The 16,949-nt window shown below is 52.0% G+C and overlaps 1 protein-coding gene across 1 annotated transcript in view; it reads left to right on the top strand.

The window, feature by feature from the left end:
* Positions 1-9,225, top strand: part of LOC125231116 — a 39,317-nt gene extending 30,092 nt beyond the window's left edge. Inside the window, exon 8 of the mRNA XM_048136470.1 lies at positions 8,830-9,225. Within this exon, the coding sequence (XP_047992427.1) occupies positions 8,830-9,071 (242 nt within the window). The 3' untranslated portion in view covers positions 9,072-9,225. The remainder of the gene's footprint in view (positions 1-8,829) is intronic.
* The last annotated feature ends 7,724 nt before the right edge of the window (positions 9,226-16,949 follow it).

A 16,949-nucleotide genomic window follows, 5' to 3' on the forward strand; every position in this document is an offset into this window, starting at 1 on the left:
TCATGTCAGAGACACAAAGAAAGACAGGGAATATCGACGCATATCTTATCTTATCCAATACTGCCATCGCCATCTGCATCAGACTCATGATCTTACCCAATTTCCGAGTCCCTTCTCTTAATTTCAGTTCCTTGAGTTGAAAATGTTGAAACTCATACTTAGTATTAAATAAACCACAAATACATATAAAATCACAATATAATTTTAAATTATGGCTTAGGCCCTGTACCAGTTGCAGTCGCCACGTCTGTAAAGCCCCTTGTAGTTTCTTTTAAATGGCTAAATACTTAGATGTCATGTCATACACATCTGTGATGTAACTGAAAATTAAAAAACATCGCTCAGAGATAAGGTTCAAATTAGCATGGCAAAAAATACAGTGCAGTCAAAATACCATCAAAATACGAAAAAGCATATGTCAATGTCAATATCACTGCCGTATGCCGTATTTCAGGCCATAAGGGCTATTTTCTCAAATATGAAAAAATCTCAAAAGCAGAACTTTAAATAGTATTTTATGCAACAGGCGTTTAAAGGAGATCAAAAAAGACGAGTGGCGTGGGTAACAATTTGAGGCGAAGCCGAAAATTGTTATTAAGACACCACGAGTATTTTTTGACTCAGTTAAACACCGTTGCATACAATACTTTTTCTACGACCATGCACTTAGTTTTTAATAGGTTTCTTGAATAACTTTCGTGAAATTCACACTGTTTCCTGTATTTTGACGCAAAGGTTTGCACTGTCAGCTCAGCTGCCCAAAGCCTTCCGCGCACGCGCGCCGTATCGTTATAAGGCGTTGCCATGGTTACAGAGCCAAACAATGCGTTTTCAGTTTTTTCGATACTGCGCGCATGCGCGGAAAGCCGGCGGACACTGGCTTTGGGGAATAGACTTTTATGTAGGGTTTTAAAGATCTATGCACGACCCTGTAAATGACGAATAATAGTTCGGGAATAGAAAAAAGACTTTCTAGGAAAATTATTTTGAACTTGATAGGTAGAACAATTTTTAAAAGTTTAAAAAAAAAATCTGAACTAAGTTTGTAACTAATTATATGAAAAGCATTTTTTATCTTAGATTGCATATTTTATATGCATATTGTCGTAACGAATTTTCTTTCAAATAAAAAGAGAATTATTAGAATAGGTTGACGGTGTCTACCGTAAACTGGGGTTACATTGACCAATTTGGGAATTTAAACTTCTCTAGCTTCTACATTTAATAGGTATTTTTACCCATTAAATGTAGGAGTTAGAGAAGTATAAATTCCAAAATTGGTCAACGTAACGTAACTAAGGAAGAAAAAAAATGGGACCATCAACTTTTTTAGTCTTTTCCTGCTAAAAATCTAAAAAGGTAACAAAATAAGTGATATCAGGATTATTGTTTTCTGTCACGATGCCTGCACGTATGAATTCTTTTTAACCCAGTGGTTGACTGGTAGAGAATGCCTTAAGGCATTATGCCCACCATTTGTACTTATTCTTTTATGTGCAATAAGGAATAAATAAATAAATAAATAAAATAATGTACGCAAAAAAAAAAACGATGTGATCAAACATAAACTGACATTGGGGTTACTTTGATACACTATATATTTTTTTTAATGATAATCGAATGTAATCCCTTACAAAAGTATTTTATGTCAAGAAAAGATAAAAAAAAATGGTTCGCAGTCAAATATTACAACTCTTTAACGCTATTTTGGGGTTACTTTGATCAAGAATAAAAATTAACATCTTCGAAAAACCAACTTTATTTGCAATTATTTCAATATTTATCACAAGAAGCGATCAAATTATCAGCCTCAACAAGTACCGTGACAAAATCAGACAATAATTAACTATGTGTCATTATGGTCAATGTTACCCCATGCAAGTGATCAAAGACACCCCACAGAGTAAATCATTAGTAGTAAATACCTAGTTTGACTTTATGATACAAAATTCAATACAATGGTATAGCTAAACACATTTCTGGCAACCTAATATTCACTGTGAACCTTTTACTTTAATACCCACTACGTTAGTTTAGAAGTTTATTTAAACATGAAAAATAGCAACAAACTATGCTTATATTTTGACACGTTATCCGCACTGCCCACGACCATACTTACTTATTCACCGCGTCAGAGCACCATCTAACTATAAAGGTTGGTTAAGGGTTATCATAATATGTGTAGATTTCATTACCGACCACTCATAACATATTAAATCCTTATTTTTTGGTAAAATAAATATAATACGCTCGTGACAGGTCATATTTTGTTCGCAATCCGAAAGAGTCAACCCTTTTCCCTATTCACCCCCTTCCCGACCCTATTCACTCCAACGTTAGGGTGAGCGAAAATTACTAAATAAAACGACATATTTTCAAAGACAAACCGAAGTTCACACTGCCGGAAGATTTTTTGTGTAAAAAATTAGCATGGCACATATAAAAAAACTGCTATCGACGTTCAAAAGTCGGTTTTGGCCCTATTCACCATAAATTACGTTACTTATACCCGTTCCGACCCCATGAACCCAAAATCTTCAGAAAACGATGTACTATGTAGCCCAATTTTATTTGGTATTTTGGAGGTAACTAGTAAAAATAATTTAGTTTTACAATTGTGCGAAAATAGATTCTCATTTGGCTGGTTTTTTTAACCTGGCCTGGTGGCCTAGTGGTAATAACGTTAGCTGCGTAAGCTGAAGACCCGGGTTCGATTCCCGGCTCAGCCACCGTGGGCCTTGTCGTTTTTTCTTTCGTGTATGATATCTATTTCAATATATGTATGTATGTATGTGAACACTTTATTGTACATAAGACAAGTTAGGACATAAAAATACAGTATGTACAAAGGAACTTATCCCTATAAGGGATCTCTTCCAACCTTTGAGCGAATTGAAAATTTATTATTTATATAAACTTGAAAAAGAACAAATCAAAAATGATTCAATAAAATAATTTTATTTCTTCCCTAGTTGTATAGTTTCATACTTATGATTTTTATTTTAAAGTAATCCGTCTATATTATAGCAACCATGGGTGATTTTTGCGGACTTAAGTAGAAACGTGGAGGTAGACAGAAGTGTGATTAACATTTCTAAGTGTTAATTTCTTGTATCTAGTCTAACTACGAAGCAATACATTGACGTATAAATTGCGTCCATATACAGAGAGGTCATTCATAAAAATACCACTTTAGGTAAGTTATATATATTTTATACAATGTGACAAGCATTGACCACACATCCCAATTCACCCCTCTTCCGACCCTAATCAGCCCCTTCGTAAACCTATTCACCCCCTTTCCGACCCGATTCCCCCATTCCTGATCCCATTCACCCCTCAGGCCGCGGATATTTATTCATCCCGTAAAAATTCCCCAACACAGTTGCATCGCTTTCTTCATGAAAACCATTATAAAAATGAAAATATGTCTTATGATTTTCTGTTATACATAAACTTTAGAAGTGTATACACATTCAAAAGGATAATGAACGATTATAAAATGAGTAAAAATCCAATAAATTTGAACGTCAACTTTGACAGACATGAAACTGTAAATAAAAATGTGTGGCTTGCACATTTTCACTGTAATTTTAAATATGTAACACATTTTTTTTTAGTAACATATTGTGTATAATACTTTTCACTCAACAGATAACTGTTATTGGCCTAAGACTATGTAAAAATACCTATGTAAGTTGAATATTTACGGCTGTTGTCCTAAATACCAATAATAATAATAAAAAAAAACATAATATATTATTTTCCTACTTTGATTGCGGAAAATATAAGGAATATGTCAAGAAATATAATAACATTATATACCCCCGGAACCCTTTTCACCCCAAATTACGGTATTTATTAAATTATGTCATTATGTAAAATGTCGGAAACTACGGAAGCCTACATTGACGCGCTCTTGGTCGATTTTTCTTCTTAATGCTATGTAAGAGATAATAAAAAATTACACCTCCCAATTTATAAAAAGTTTTTTGCAAAAAAAATATTTATTGCTCTCCGAGACATTTCTAAAAACCCCTGACTCAATGGGGATACGACGTTTCATAACAGAGTTCCTATGATCACCTTTCTGCTCCATCATCAGATTAGCTCCATGATACCATAATATTGCATTGTCACTTGATTTACATAATTATAGTAGGGGAAATTAGCTAAAATTACGGCATAATTAATGGAAGGTTTTTTTAATTGAAATATGTACGTTATAGACCGAAGTTATTTTTCATCAACCCTCCCCACTCCTCTCCCTCTGCGTCACCCCTCTACCCTCCCTTAAAGTGCCGAAAATGCGGTTTTTCTCGATTTCTGGCAAAACTGTTGAAGATACAGAAAAGGCGCGTAGGAACGAAGTAATCCTTAATAAATTTACTACAAATCCTTCATTAACACTTTGGTTCTAGCACTTATAGTTTTCGCGTGATCCGTCACGAAAGTTGGTCCTTTGCTGCAATTTTCTTTAATGAATGTTAAGTTTTCGCCCCAAATGCTTACGAAATCGTCGAAATTTGTTTGATATGACTAAAATATTGTAACTCATGACTAAAATAAAACTAAGGGGAAAAATCACTATAATGGGTGGAATTTCCAATATGTCTTGGAATTCCAGTAACTATTTAAGACGTAATATTTTCACGGTAGTAGTCGCTAGGAGTACCATTGATCCATATAGTATATCGATAACTAGGGATGAGCTTTTGGTAGCTGTTGGTAGAGCCCTGGAGTATCAATCCAGAAGCCGTAAGTTCCACCCATGGTAGTGATTTTTCCCCCTGAAATTCATTTTCAGTTTATAATATTTTAGTAATATCAAACAGATTTCGTAAGCAATTTGGGAGAAAACTTAACATTCACTAAAGAAAATTTCAGCAAAGGACCAACTTTCGTGATGGATCACGCGAAAACTATAAGTGCTAGAACCAAAGTGTCAATTAATGATTTGTAGTAAATTTATTAAAGATTACTTTTTTCCTACACGCTTTTTCTGTATCTTCAACGGGTTTGTCAGAAATCGCGAAAAACCGCATTTTCGGCTATTTAAGGGGGGAAAAGGGGTGACGCAGAGGGGGAGGGATGGGGAGGATTGATGAAAAATAACTTCGGCCTATAATGTACATATCCCAATCAAAAAAAACCTTCCATTAATTATGCCAAAATTTTCATACATAACTTTCCAGAAGCAACGTACTAATACGTGTGCAAAATTTCAGCTCAATTGGAAACCGGAAAGTGGGTCAAATTTAGCTTCTACGTTTTGACTCAAACTAACATACCTACTAACAAGGCAAGTTGAATAAAAACTTGTACAGTCAACCAATTTGAATCCTAGGCCACTGTAGAACCTTTGCACAGTAAACGTCAATGTGACTTCTTATGGCAAATAGAACATGGTTTAAATAAGACAGGGTTCTAGAGTGGCCTAGGATTCAAATTGGTTGACCGTACCTATAAAGGCTTCTGATACTAAATTTGCAATAAGTTTACTTGTCATAATTTAAGAACAGATGAGACAGACATATCCAATGACACAAGTCTATACCGTTTTCGTGAACTGTCAAATCACCTCATACAATTTACGGCTGTAAGGCAACCAGGTAGGGTTTATTATTGCACTTTAATTACATATTAATGATTTCTAGCCCGTAAGATATATATTTGCTTTAACAATGGATAGATATTTATGCGGGTGAAAGTGTAATTTAGATTTTTATAAAGAATCAAATATTTTTAAGCGACCCGATCAGATATGTATGCGGATAAGGACCCTCCCACATCTACCGTCTTGCGATCGTAGCGTCGGGCCAACTGTATGGCTAAGCCGCGCTGACGCGGCGTCTTTTTCCATACAGTTGGCCCGACGCTATACGCTCGCGAGACGCTAGAAAGAGAGACGATGTTTTTGCCGGTCACGGAGCATCACAATTTTTTGCCGGGAACATGTCGTCATATACTTATGGCCCACTATAGAACATCAGATATTTTTACACGGCTGTTCATAGTCATTTATGCTGGTCACCAGCTGGTGTTCCATGAATATTTGGTCTAGTTGAGTGGAGAAGTGCCATTCAAAACAAGCGCTTTGTAAACAACGATGTATTTAGGTGATTTATAATTATTATTGTTTTCAACTTACGGTTACGTGTTCGCGGTATGCACAGAGTAAATCTTTAATGAAATTGAGTCATTTTTTTATATACACAATTAAATTTGAACTAGAAGCACTATACCTATACCCGCTCGCATTCCCCTTTTTTCTATTCTAAGTAAGAATCGATTAATACGTATCTGAATATGTATGAATAAATTAAATTGTAATTGTTTACATACAGCCTGTGAAGTTTGGTTGACAAAATTTGACGTAGGTACTGTCATATATATTTTTAAAATGACGTACTGTTAATACCAGCGTAATGAAAATGTATTCCAATGAGTAAAACAAAACATGAAACTTTTTTCAATTTAACCGAACTAGAATGAAATCATTTATACTCATTCGGTTGTGTTCGTTATTTTCTTTAATAATGTGATATATTTTTATTTATTTTTTATGCACAAGCCATGCATCTTTAAATTTTAAATGAGATTGGATCTCCACCTGACATATTTGATTTACCCTATTTATTTTGAGCACAGTTTTACACTGGTATGGTTTTTCGTGTACGTACACTATTTTCTGTCAAAATATTTGTCAAATTTCATTGTCAACGCGGAGCGACCGGCGACACGTCTGCCTCCGATGAGCCGCTCACGGCATCTAATCGAAAGGAGAATTCTGACAGCAACGGCGAATGTATGGAAATTTTACGATAGTTTAAATTTAAGGTAAAATTTAGGCCTTTGAGAGGAAAAATATAAAAAACCTCAAAACTTCTAGTCCATTTATCTGGCTTTTAGAATCACTTAATGTTATAACTAAAGTATTGAATTTTTTTAACAAAGTTTACTAAACGGCGACATACGTTTTTCTCATTTTAGGTCAACTTTGCGTGGGTTTATTTATTATACCTTTAATAATTAGAGATTCTGAATAGTCAAAAGTTGTAGACACACTCTTTAAGATAATAACTCCATTTATTTTATTTCATTTAATTTAGAAATGTGAGCAGCATTTGTTAAACGCCGAATGCACTTTTCGAGGATTTCGTACGACCCCCTCTTAAACTTTTCTGGTTTTATAAAACTAATGTAAACGAAATCTGTAGTTGGTAGTTATCGCCATTTACTTTTGGCTATACCAGTGCCGGCCCGTGCATCAGGGTAGAGCGAGTTTGAGTTTCGGCGCCCTTAGATATCCTACACCAGAAAAAACATCTCGCGAGTGCAGCGAGCGCGAATTTTTTTCCCCTTTTATATTGTACATAACATAGGAAACAAAATGGAGTACCTAGTCTATCAGAGCAGAGTAGTTATGTGCAAGTTGCGGAATGTTTCCAAAAAAATCTTAAATTTCATGAAAAATTCACGAAACTTTCACGAAAAATAAAGGGATTTTAAATTTATGAAATGAAAAATAGCGAAATTTTTTCTTTGTCAGCGTCGGGATGCCCATTTAGGTGTTTTGCCACTACATGTGCCTTTAGGTTTCCAAGTATTTGAAGTTCTCTCATCGTCACGCCTATTATCCTCCTATGCTCCTTTGACTTATACAAATTGCGCCTCTATCTGACGTTTTGCGCCATTAGCTTTATGAGGAGCTCCGCTTTGGATTTGTCGGATAGATAGAATTTGGACAGCGACGTAACTTTGTCTTTGTCGTTTTCACATCGCCCTAACAGAAGCACCTACCTTATGAATGTTGGAGGTACATGGTGACGTTGTGGTGCAACTTTCCAGTTAATCTGAATCACAATAACTGAATTTATTCCCGACCCCCTTCGCCATTTTGGAATATGTGGGTAGGGCACGCAATGTAAAAAAAAAAGTGGATTTTTCCGCATTTACGATTTTGGGCCGGATAAATTAAGGTCAGCTAGAGCATGAAGATATCTCTCATTAGCAGTCACTGGGATGGAGGCCAGGTACTACCTATCCTAGCCTAGCCTAGGTATACTTGTCATGAAAAGTCTAAAGAGACAATTTTAAGTGGCCTTAAAATCACTACCGGGAATCCATCTTTGCTGTCATGGATGTGGCTAACCCAAGAAATCATATTATTTTTTCAATACTTTTTGATTTTTTTTCTTGGTGCCATGACCACTATGAGCTTCCCTGACTTTTCCCTGACTTTCCAGAAAGTGGACACCCTGGTAAAATAAACGAACGAAATCATGCGAGTCGTTTCGTATCTCGCTGAAAGTTTTTGTAGGTGGTATTTTTGTTACACTATGGGCCCATTTAGACGGTACAAGAACTCGCATACGAATTTTATTACATTGCAGTATTTGATGGCTGTGCAAAATTGTATATACCCTCAACAGCCCGCAATGTAACTAAAATCGCATGCGAGTTCGCACACCGTCTAAGGCCCGATTTAGATGGCGTGCGAATTCGCATGCGATTTTAGTTACATTGCGAGCTGTGGGGGTTATATACATTCAGCGCAGCCATCAAATACCGCAAGGTATGTTCTATGCATATAAGTATGTATTTATCTATTTAAGTATGTATATCGTCGCTTAGCACCCATAAATACAAGCTTTGCTTAGTTCGGGGCTAAGGTGATCTGTGTAAGGTGTCTCCAATATTTATTTTTTTATAACGTAATAAAAGTCGTTTGCGAGTTCTCGTACGGTCGAAATGGGGTGTAAATCAGGTTTATCGGACGCGGTGGCGGTTCGAATGATGTCTGAGTGCCGGTGTTTATGTCGTCAGGTCCGCTGGTGGGCGGCGGCTGGCGCGCGCGGCCGTTCGGCTCGCACGGGCAGCTGGCGCCGGCCGCGCGGGCGCCGCTCCCGCCCCTCGCGCCGCTCGGCGCCGCGCCCGCCGCGCACTCCGCCTCCTCGCTGCAGCTGCAGCCGCATCCGCCGCTCGGGGACGCGCTCTTCTCCTCCTCCACCAGCGATCTAGAGACGCTCACGAGGAACAGGATGCTGCCGCTCAGCAGGCACAGGTGAGCTCTACCCCCTGGCGCCCGCCGCGCACTCCGCCTCCTCGCTGCAGCTGCAGCCGCATCCGCCGCTCGGGGACGCGCTCTTCTCCTCCTCCACCAGCGATCTAGAGACGCTCACGAGGAACAGGATGCTGCCGCTCAGCAGGCACAGGTGAGCTCTACCCCCTGGCGCCCGCCGCGCACTCCGCCTCCTCGCTGCAGCTGCAGCCGCATCCGCCGCTCGGGGACGCGCTCTTCTCCTCCTCCACCAGCGATCTAGAGACGCTCACGAGGAACAGGATGCTGCCGCTCAGCAGGCACAGGTGAGCTCTACCCCCTGGCGCCCGCCGCGCACTCCGCCTCCTCGCTGCAGCTGCAGCCGCATCCGCCGCTCGGGGACGCGCTCTTCTCCTCCTCCACCAGCGATCTAGAGACGCTCACGAGGAACAGGATGCTGCCGCTCAGCAGGCACAGGTGAGCTCTACCCCCTGGCGCCCGCCGCGCACTCCGCCTCCTCGCTGCAGCTGCAGCCCCATCCGCCGCTCGGGGACGCGCTCTTCTCCTCCTCCACCAGCGATCTAGAGACGCTCACGAGGAACAGGATGCTGCCGCTCAGCAGGCACAGGTGAGCTCTACCCCCTGGCGCCCGCCGCGCACTCCGCCTCCTCGCTGCAGCTGCAGCCCCATCCGCCGCTCGGGGACGCGCTCTTCTCCTCCTCCACCAGCGATCTAGAGACGCTCACGAGGAACAGGATGCTGCCGCTCAGCAGGCACAGGTGAGCTCTACCCCTGGCGCCCGCCGCGCACTCCGCCTCCTCGCTGCAGCTGCAGCCCCATCCGCCGCTCGGGGACGCGCTCTTCTCCTCCTCCACCAGCGATCTAGAGACGCTCACGAGGAACAGGATGCTGCCGCTCAGCAGGCACAGGTGAGCTCTACCCCCTGGCGCCCGCCGCGCACTCCGCCTCCTCGCTGCAGCTGCAGCCCCATCCGCCGCTCGGGGACGCGCTCTTCTCCTCCTCCACCAGCGATCTAGAGACGCTCACGAGGAACAGGATGCTGCCGCTCAGCAGGCACAGGTGAGCTCTACCCCCTGGCGCCCGCCGCGCACTCCGCCTCCTCGCTGCAGCTGCAGCCCCATCCGCCGCTCGGGGACGCGCTCTTCTCCTCCTCCACCAGCGATCTAGAGACGCTCACGAGGAACAGGATGCTGCCGCTCAGCAGGCACAGGTGAGCTCTACCCCTGGCGCCCGCCGCGCACTCCGCCTCCTCGCTGCAGCTGCAGCCCCATCCGCCGCTCGGGGACGCGCTCTTCTCCTCCTCCACCAGCGATCTAGAGACGCTCACGAGGAACAGGATGCTGCCGCTCAGCAGGCACAGGTGAGCTCTACCCCCTGGCGCCCGCCGCGCACTCCGCCTCCTCGCTGCAGCTGCAGCCCCATCCGCCGCTCGGGGACGCGCTCTTCTCCTCCTCCACCAGCGATCTAGAGACGCTCACGAGGAACAGGATGCTGCCGCTCAGCAGGCACAGGTGAGCTCTACCCCCTGGCGCCCGCCGCGCACTCCGCCTCCTCGCTGCAGCTGCAGCCCCATCCGCCGCTCGGGGACGCGCTCTTCTCCTCCTCCACCAGCGATCTAGAGACGCTCACGAGGAACAGGATGCTGCCGCTCAGCAGGCACAGGTGAGCTCTACCCCCTGGCGCCCGCCGCGCACTCCGCCTCCTCGCTGCAGCTGCAGCCCCATCCGCCGCTCGGGGACGCGCTCTTCTCCTCCTCCACCAGCGATCTAGAGACGCTCACGAGGAACAGGATGCTGCCGCTCAGCAGGCACAGGTGAGCTCTACCCCCTGGCGCCCGCCGCGCACTCCGCCTCCTCGCTGCAGCTGCAGCCCCATCCGCCGCTCGGGGACGCGCTCTTCTCCTCCTCCACCAGCGATCTAGAGACGCTCACGAGGAACAGGATGCTGCCGCTCAGCAGGCACAGGTGAGCTCTACCCCTGGCGCCCGCCGCGCACTCCGCCTCCTCGCTGCAGCTGCAGCCCCATCCGCCGCTCGGGGACGCGCTCTTCTCCTCCTCCACCAGCGATCTAGAGACGCTCACGAGGAACAGGATGCTGCCGCTCAGCAGGCACAGGTGAGCTCTACCCCTGGCGCCCGCCGCGCACTCCGCCTCCTCGCTGCAGCTGCAGCCCCATCCGCCGCTCGGGGACGCGCTCTTCTCCTCCTCCACCAGCGATCTAGAGACGCTCACGAGGAACAGGATGCTGCCGCTCAGCAGGCACAGGTGAGCTCTACCCCTGGCGCCCGCCGCGCACTCCGCCTCCTCGCTGCAGCTGCAGCCCCATCCGCCGCTCGGGGACGCGCTCTTCTCCTCCTCCACCAGCGATCTAGAGACGCTCACGAGGAACAGGATGCTGCCGCTCAGCAGGCACAGGTGAGCTCTACCCCTGGCGCCCGCCGCGCACTCCGCCTCCTCGCTGCAGCTGCAGCCCCATCCGCCGCTCGGGGACGCGCTCTTCTCCTCCTCCACCAGCGATCTAGAGACGCTCACGAGGAACAGGATGCTGCCGCTCAGCAGGCACAGGTGAGCTCTACCCCTGGCGCCCGCCGCGCACTCCGCCTCCTCGCTGCAGCTGCAGCCCCATCCGCCGCTCGGGGACGCGCTCTTCTCCTCCTCCACCAGCGATCTAGAGACGCTCACGAGGAACAGGATGCTGCCGCTCAGCAGGCACAGGTGAGCTCTACCCCTGGCGCCCGCCGCGCACTCCGCCTCCTCGCTGCAGCTGCAGCCCCATCCGCCGCTCGGGGACGCGCTCTTCTCCTCCTCCACCAGCGATCTAGAGACGCTCACGAGGAACAGGATGCTGCCGCTCAGCAGGCACAGGTGAGCTCTACCCCTGGCGCCCGCCGCGCACTCCGCCTCCTCGCTGCAGCTGCAGCCCCATCCGCCGCTCGGGGACGCGCTCTTCTCCTCCTCCACCAGCGATCTAGAGACGCTCACGAGGAACAGGATGCTGCCGCTCAGCAGGCACAGGTGAGCTCTACCCCTGGCGCCCGCCGCGCACTCCGCCTCCTCGCTGCAGCTGCAGCCCCATCCGCCGCTCGGGGACGCGCTCTTCTCCTCCTCCACCAGCGATCTAGAGACGCTCACGAGGAACAGGATGCTGCCGCTCAGCAGGCACAGGTGAGCTCTACCCCCTGGCGCCCGCCGCGCACTCCGCCTCCTCGCTGCAGCTGCAGCCCCATCCGCCGCTCGGGGACGCGCTCTTCTCCTCCTCCACCAGCGATCTAGAGACGCTCACGAGGAACAGGATGCTGCCGCTCAGCAGGCACAGGTGAGCTCTACCCCCTGGCGCCCGCCGCGCACTCCGCCTCCTCGCTGCAGCTGCAGCCCCATCCGCCGCTCGGGGACGCGCTCTTCTCCTCCTCCACCAGCGATCTAGAGACGCTCACGAGGAACAGGATGCTGCCGCTCAGCAGGCACAGGTGAGCTCTACCCCCTGGCGCCCGCCGCGCACTCCGCCTCCTCGCTGCAGCTGCAGCCCCATCCGCCGCTCGGGGACGCGCTCTTCTCCTCCTCCACCAGCGATCTAGAGACGCTCACGAGGAACAGGATGCTGCCGCTCAGCAGGCACAGGTGAGCTCTACCCCCTGGCGCCCGCCGCGCACTCCGCCTCCTCGCTGCAGCTGCAGCCCCATCCGCCGCTCGGGGACGCGCTCTTCTCCTCCTCCACCAGCGATCTAGAGACGCTCACGAGGAACAGGATGCTGCCGCTCAGCAGGCACAGGTGAGCTCTACCCCCTGGCGCCCGCCGCGCACTCCGCCTCCTCGCTGCAGCTGCAGCCCCATCCGCCGCTCGGGGACGCGCTCTTCTCCTCCTCCACCAGCGATCTAGAGACGCTCACGAGGAACAGGATGCTGCCGCTCAGCAGGCACAGGTGAGCTCTACCCCTGGCGCCCGCCGCGCACTCCGCCTCCTCGCTGCAGCTGCAGCCCCATCCGCCGCTCGGGGACGCGCTCTTCTCCTCCTCCACCAGCGATCTAGAGACGCTCACGAGGAACAGGATGCTGCCGCTCAGCAGGCACAGGTGAGCTCTACCCCCTGGCGCCCGCCGCGCACTCCGCCTCCTCGCTGCAGCTGCAGCCCCATCCGCCGCTCGGGGACGCGCTCTTCTCCTCCTCCACCAGCGATCTAGAGACGCTCACGAGGAACAGGATGCTGCCGCTCAGCAGGCACAGGTGAGCTCTACCCCTGGCGCCCGCCGCGCACTCCGCCTCCTCGCTGCAGCTGCAGCCCCATCCGCCGCTCGGGGACGCGCTCTTCTCCTCCTCCACCAGCGATCTAGAGACGCTCACGAGGAACAGGATGCTGCCGCTCAGCAGGCACAGGTGAGCTCTACCCCTGGCGCCCGCCGCGCACTCCGCCTCCTCGCTGCAGCTGCAGCCCCATCCGCCGCTCGGGGACGCGCTCTTCTCCTCCTCCACCAGCGATCTAGAGACGCTCACGAGGAACAGGATGCTGCCGCTCAGCAGGCACAGGTGAGCTCTACCCCCTGGCGCCCGCCGCGCACTCCGCCTCCTCGCTGCAGCTGCAGCCCCATCCGCCGCTCGGGGACGCGCTCTTCTCCTCCTCCACCAGCGATCTAGAGACGCTCACGAGGAACAGGATGCTGCCGCTCAGCAGGCACAGGTGAGCTCTACCCCCTGGCGCCCGCCGCGCACTCCGCCTCCTCGCTGCAGCTGCAGCCCCATCCGCCGCTCGGGGACGCGCTCTTCTCCTCCTCCACCAGCGATCTAGAGACGCTCACGAGGAACAGGATGCTGCCGCTCAGCAGGCACAGGTGAGCTCTACCCCCTGGCGCCCGCCGCGCACTCCGCCTCCTCGCTGCAGCTGCAGCCCCATCCGCCGCTCGGGGACGCGCTCTTCTCCTCCTCCACCAGCGATCTAGAGACGCTCACGAGGAACAGGATGCTGCCGCTCAGCAGGCACAGGTGAGCTCTACCCCCAGCGATGGCGCCCGCCGCGCACTCCGCCTCCTCGCTGCAGCTGCAGCCCCATCCGCCGCTCGGGGACGCGCTCTTCTCCTCCTCCACCAGCGATCTAGAGACGCTCACGAGGAACAGGATGCTGCCGCTCAGCAGGCACAGGTGAGCTCTACCCCTGGCGCCCGCCGCGCACTCCGCCTCCTCGCTGCAGCTGCAGCCCCATCCGCCGCTCGGGGACGCGCTCTTCTCCTCCTCCACCAGCGATCTAGAGACGCTCACGAGGAACAGGATGCTGCCGCTCAGCAGGCACAGGTGAGCTCTACCCCCTGGCGCCCGCCGCGCACTCCGCCTCCTCGCTGCAGCTGCAGCCCCATCCGCCGCTCGGGGACGCGCTCTTCTCCTCCTCCACCAGCGATCTAGAGACGCTCACGAGGAACAGGATGCTGCCGCTCAGCAGGCACAGGTGAGCTCTACCCCCTGGCGCCCGCCGCGCACTCCGCCTCCTCGCTGCAGCTGCAGCCCCATCCGCCGCTCGGGGACGCGCTCTTCTCCTCCTCCACCAGCGATCTAGAGACGCTCACGAGGAACAGGATGCTGCCGCTCAGCAGGCACAGGTGAGCTCTACCCCTGGCGCCCGCCGCGCACTCCGCCTCCTCGCTGCAGCTGCAGCCCCATCCGCCGCTCGGGGACGCGCTCTTCTCCTCCTCCACCAGCGATCTAGAGACGCTCACGAGGAACAGGATGCTGCCGCTCAGCAGGCACAGGTGAGCTCTACCCCCTGGCGCCCGCCGCGCACTCCGCCTCCTCGCTGCAGCTGCAGCCCCATCCGCCGCTCGGGGACGCGCTCTTCTCCTCCTCCACCAGCGATCTAGAGACGCTCACGAGGAACAGGATGCTGCCGCTCAGCAGGCACAGGTGAGCTCTACCCCCTGGCGCCCGCCGCGCACTCCGCCTCCTCGCTGCAGCTGCAGCCCCATCCGCCGCTCGGGGACGCGCTCTTCTCCTCCTCCACCAGCGATCTAGAGACGCTCACGAGGAACAGGATGCTGCCGCTCAGCAGGCACAGGTGAGCTCTACCCCTGGCGCCCGCCGCGCACTCCGCCTCCTCGCTGCAGCTGCAGCCCCATCCGCCGCTCGGGGACGCGCTCTTCTCCTCCTCCACCAGCGATCTAGAGACGCTCACGAGGAACAGGATGCTGCCGCTCAGCAGGCACAGGTGAGCTCTACCCCCTGGCGCCCGCCGCGCACTCCGCCTCCTCGCTGCAGCTGCAGCCCCATCCGCCGCTCGGGGACGCGCTCTTCTCCTCCTCCACCAGCGATCTAGAGACGCTCACGAGGAACAGGATGCTGCCGCTCAGCAGGCACAGGTGAGCTCTACCCCCTGGCGCCCGCCGCGCACTCCGCCTCCTCGCTGCAGCTGCAGCCCCATCCGCCGCTCGGGGACGCGCTCTTCTCCTCCTCCACCAGCGATCTAGAGACGCTCACGAGGAACAGGATGCTGCCGCTCAGCAGGCACAGGTGAGCTCTACCCCTGGCGCCCGCCGCGCACTCCGCCTCCTCGCTGCAGCTGCAGCCCCATCCGCCGCTCGGGGACGCGCTCTTCTCCTCCTCCACCAGCGATCTAGAGACGCTCACGAGGAACAGGATGCTGCCGCTCAGCAGGCACAGGTGAGCTCTACCCCCTGGCGCCCGCCGCGCACTCCGCCTCCTCGCTGCAGCTGCAGCCGCATCCGCCGCTCGGGGACGCGCTCTTCTCCTCCTCCACCAGCGATCTAGAGACGCTCACGAGGAACAGGATGCTGCCGCTCAGCAGGCACAGGTGAGCTCTACCCCTGGCGCCCGCCGCGCACTCCGCCTCCTCGCTGCAGCTGCAGCCGCATCCGCCGCTCGGGGACGCGCTCTTCTCCTCCTCCACCAGCGATCTAGAGACGCTCACGAGGAACAGGATGCTGCCGCTCAGCAGGCACAGGTGAGCTCTACCCCTGGCGCCCGCCGCGCACTCCGCCTCCTCGCTGCAGCTGCAGCCGCATCCGCCGCTCGGGGACGCGCTCTTCTCCTCCTCCACCAGCGATCTAGAGACGCTCACGAGGAACAGGATGCTGCCGCTCAGCAGGCACAGGTGAGCTCTACCCCCTGGCGCCCGCCGCGCACTCCGCCTCCTCGCTGCAGCTGCAGCCGCATCCGCCGCTCGGGGACGCGCTCTTCTCCTCCTCCACCAGCGATCTAGAGACGCTCACGAGGAACAGGATGCTGCCGCTCAGCAGGCACAGGTGAGCTCTACCCCTGGCGCCCGCCGCGCACTCCGCCTCCTCGCTGCAGCTGCAGCCGCATCCGCCGCTCGGGGACGCGCTCTTCTCCTCCTCCACCAGCGATCTAGAGACGCTCACGAGGAACAGGATGCTGCCGCTCAGCAGGCACAGGTGAGCTCTACCCCCTGGCGCCCGCCGCGCACTCCGCCTCCTCGCTGCAGCTGCAGCCGCATCCGCCGCTCGGGGACGCGCTCTTCTCCTCCTCCACCAGCGATCTAGAGACGCTCACGAGGAACAGGATGCTGCCGCTCAGCAGGCACAGGTGAGCTCTACCCCTGGCGCCCGCCGCGCACTCCGCCTCCTCGCTGCAGCTGCAGCCGCATCCGCCGCTCGGTGACGCGCTCTTCTCCTCCTCCACCAGCGATCTAGAGACGCTCACGAGGAACAGGATGCTGCCGCTCAGCAGGCACAGGTGAGCTCTACCCCCTGGCGCCCGCCGCGCACTCCGCCTCCTCGCTGCAGCTGCAGCCGCATCCGCCGCTCGGGGACGCGCTCTTCTCCTCCTCCACCAGCGATCTAGAGACGCTCACGAGGAACAGGATGCTGCCGCTCAGCAGGCACAGGTGAGCTCTACCCCTGGCGCCCGCCGCGCACTCCGCCTCCTCGCTG

The sequence above is a fragment of the Leguminivora glycinivorella genome, chromosome 11, assembly GCF_023078275.1.
Source record: "Leguminivora glycinivorella isolate SPB_JAAS2020 chromosome 11, LegGlyc_1.1, whole genome shotgun sequence".
Taxonomy (NCBI): Eukaryota; Metazoa; Arthropoda; class Insecta; order Lepidoptera; family Tortricidae; genus Leguminivora; species Leguminivora glycinivorella.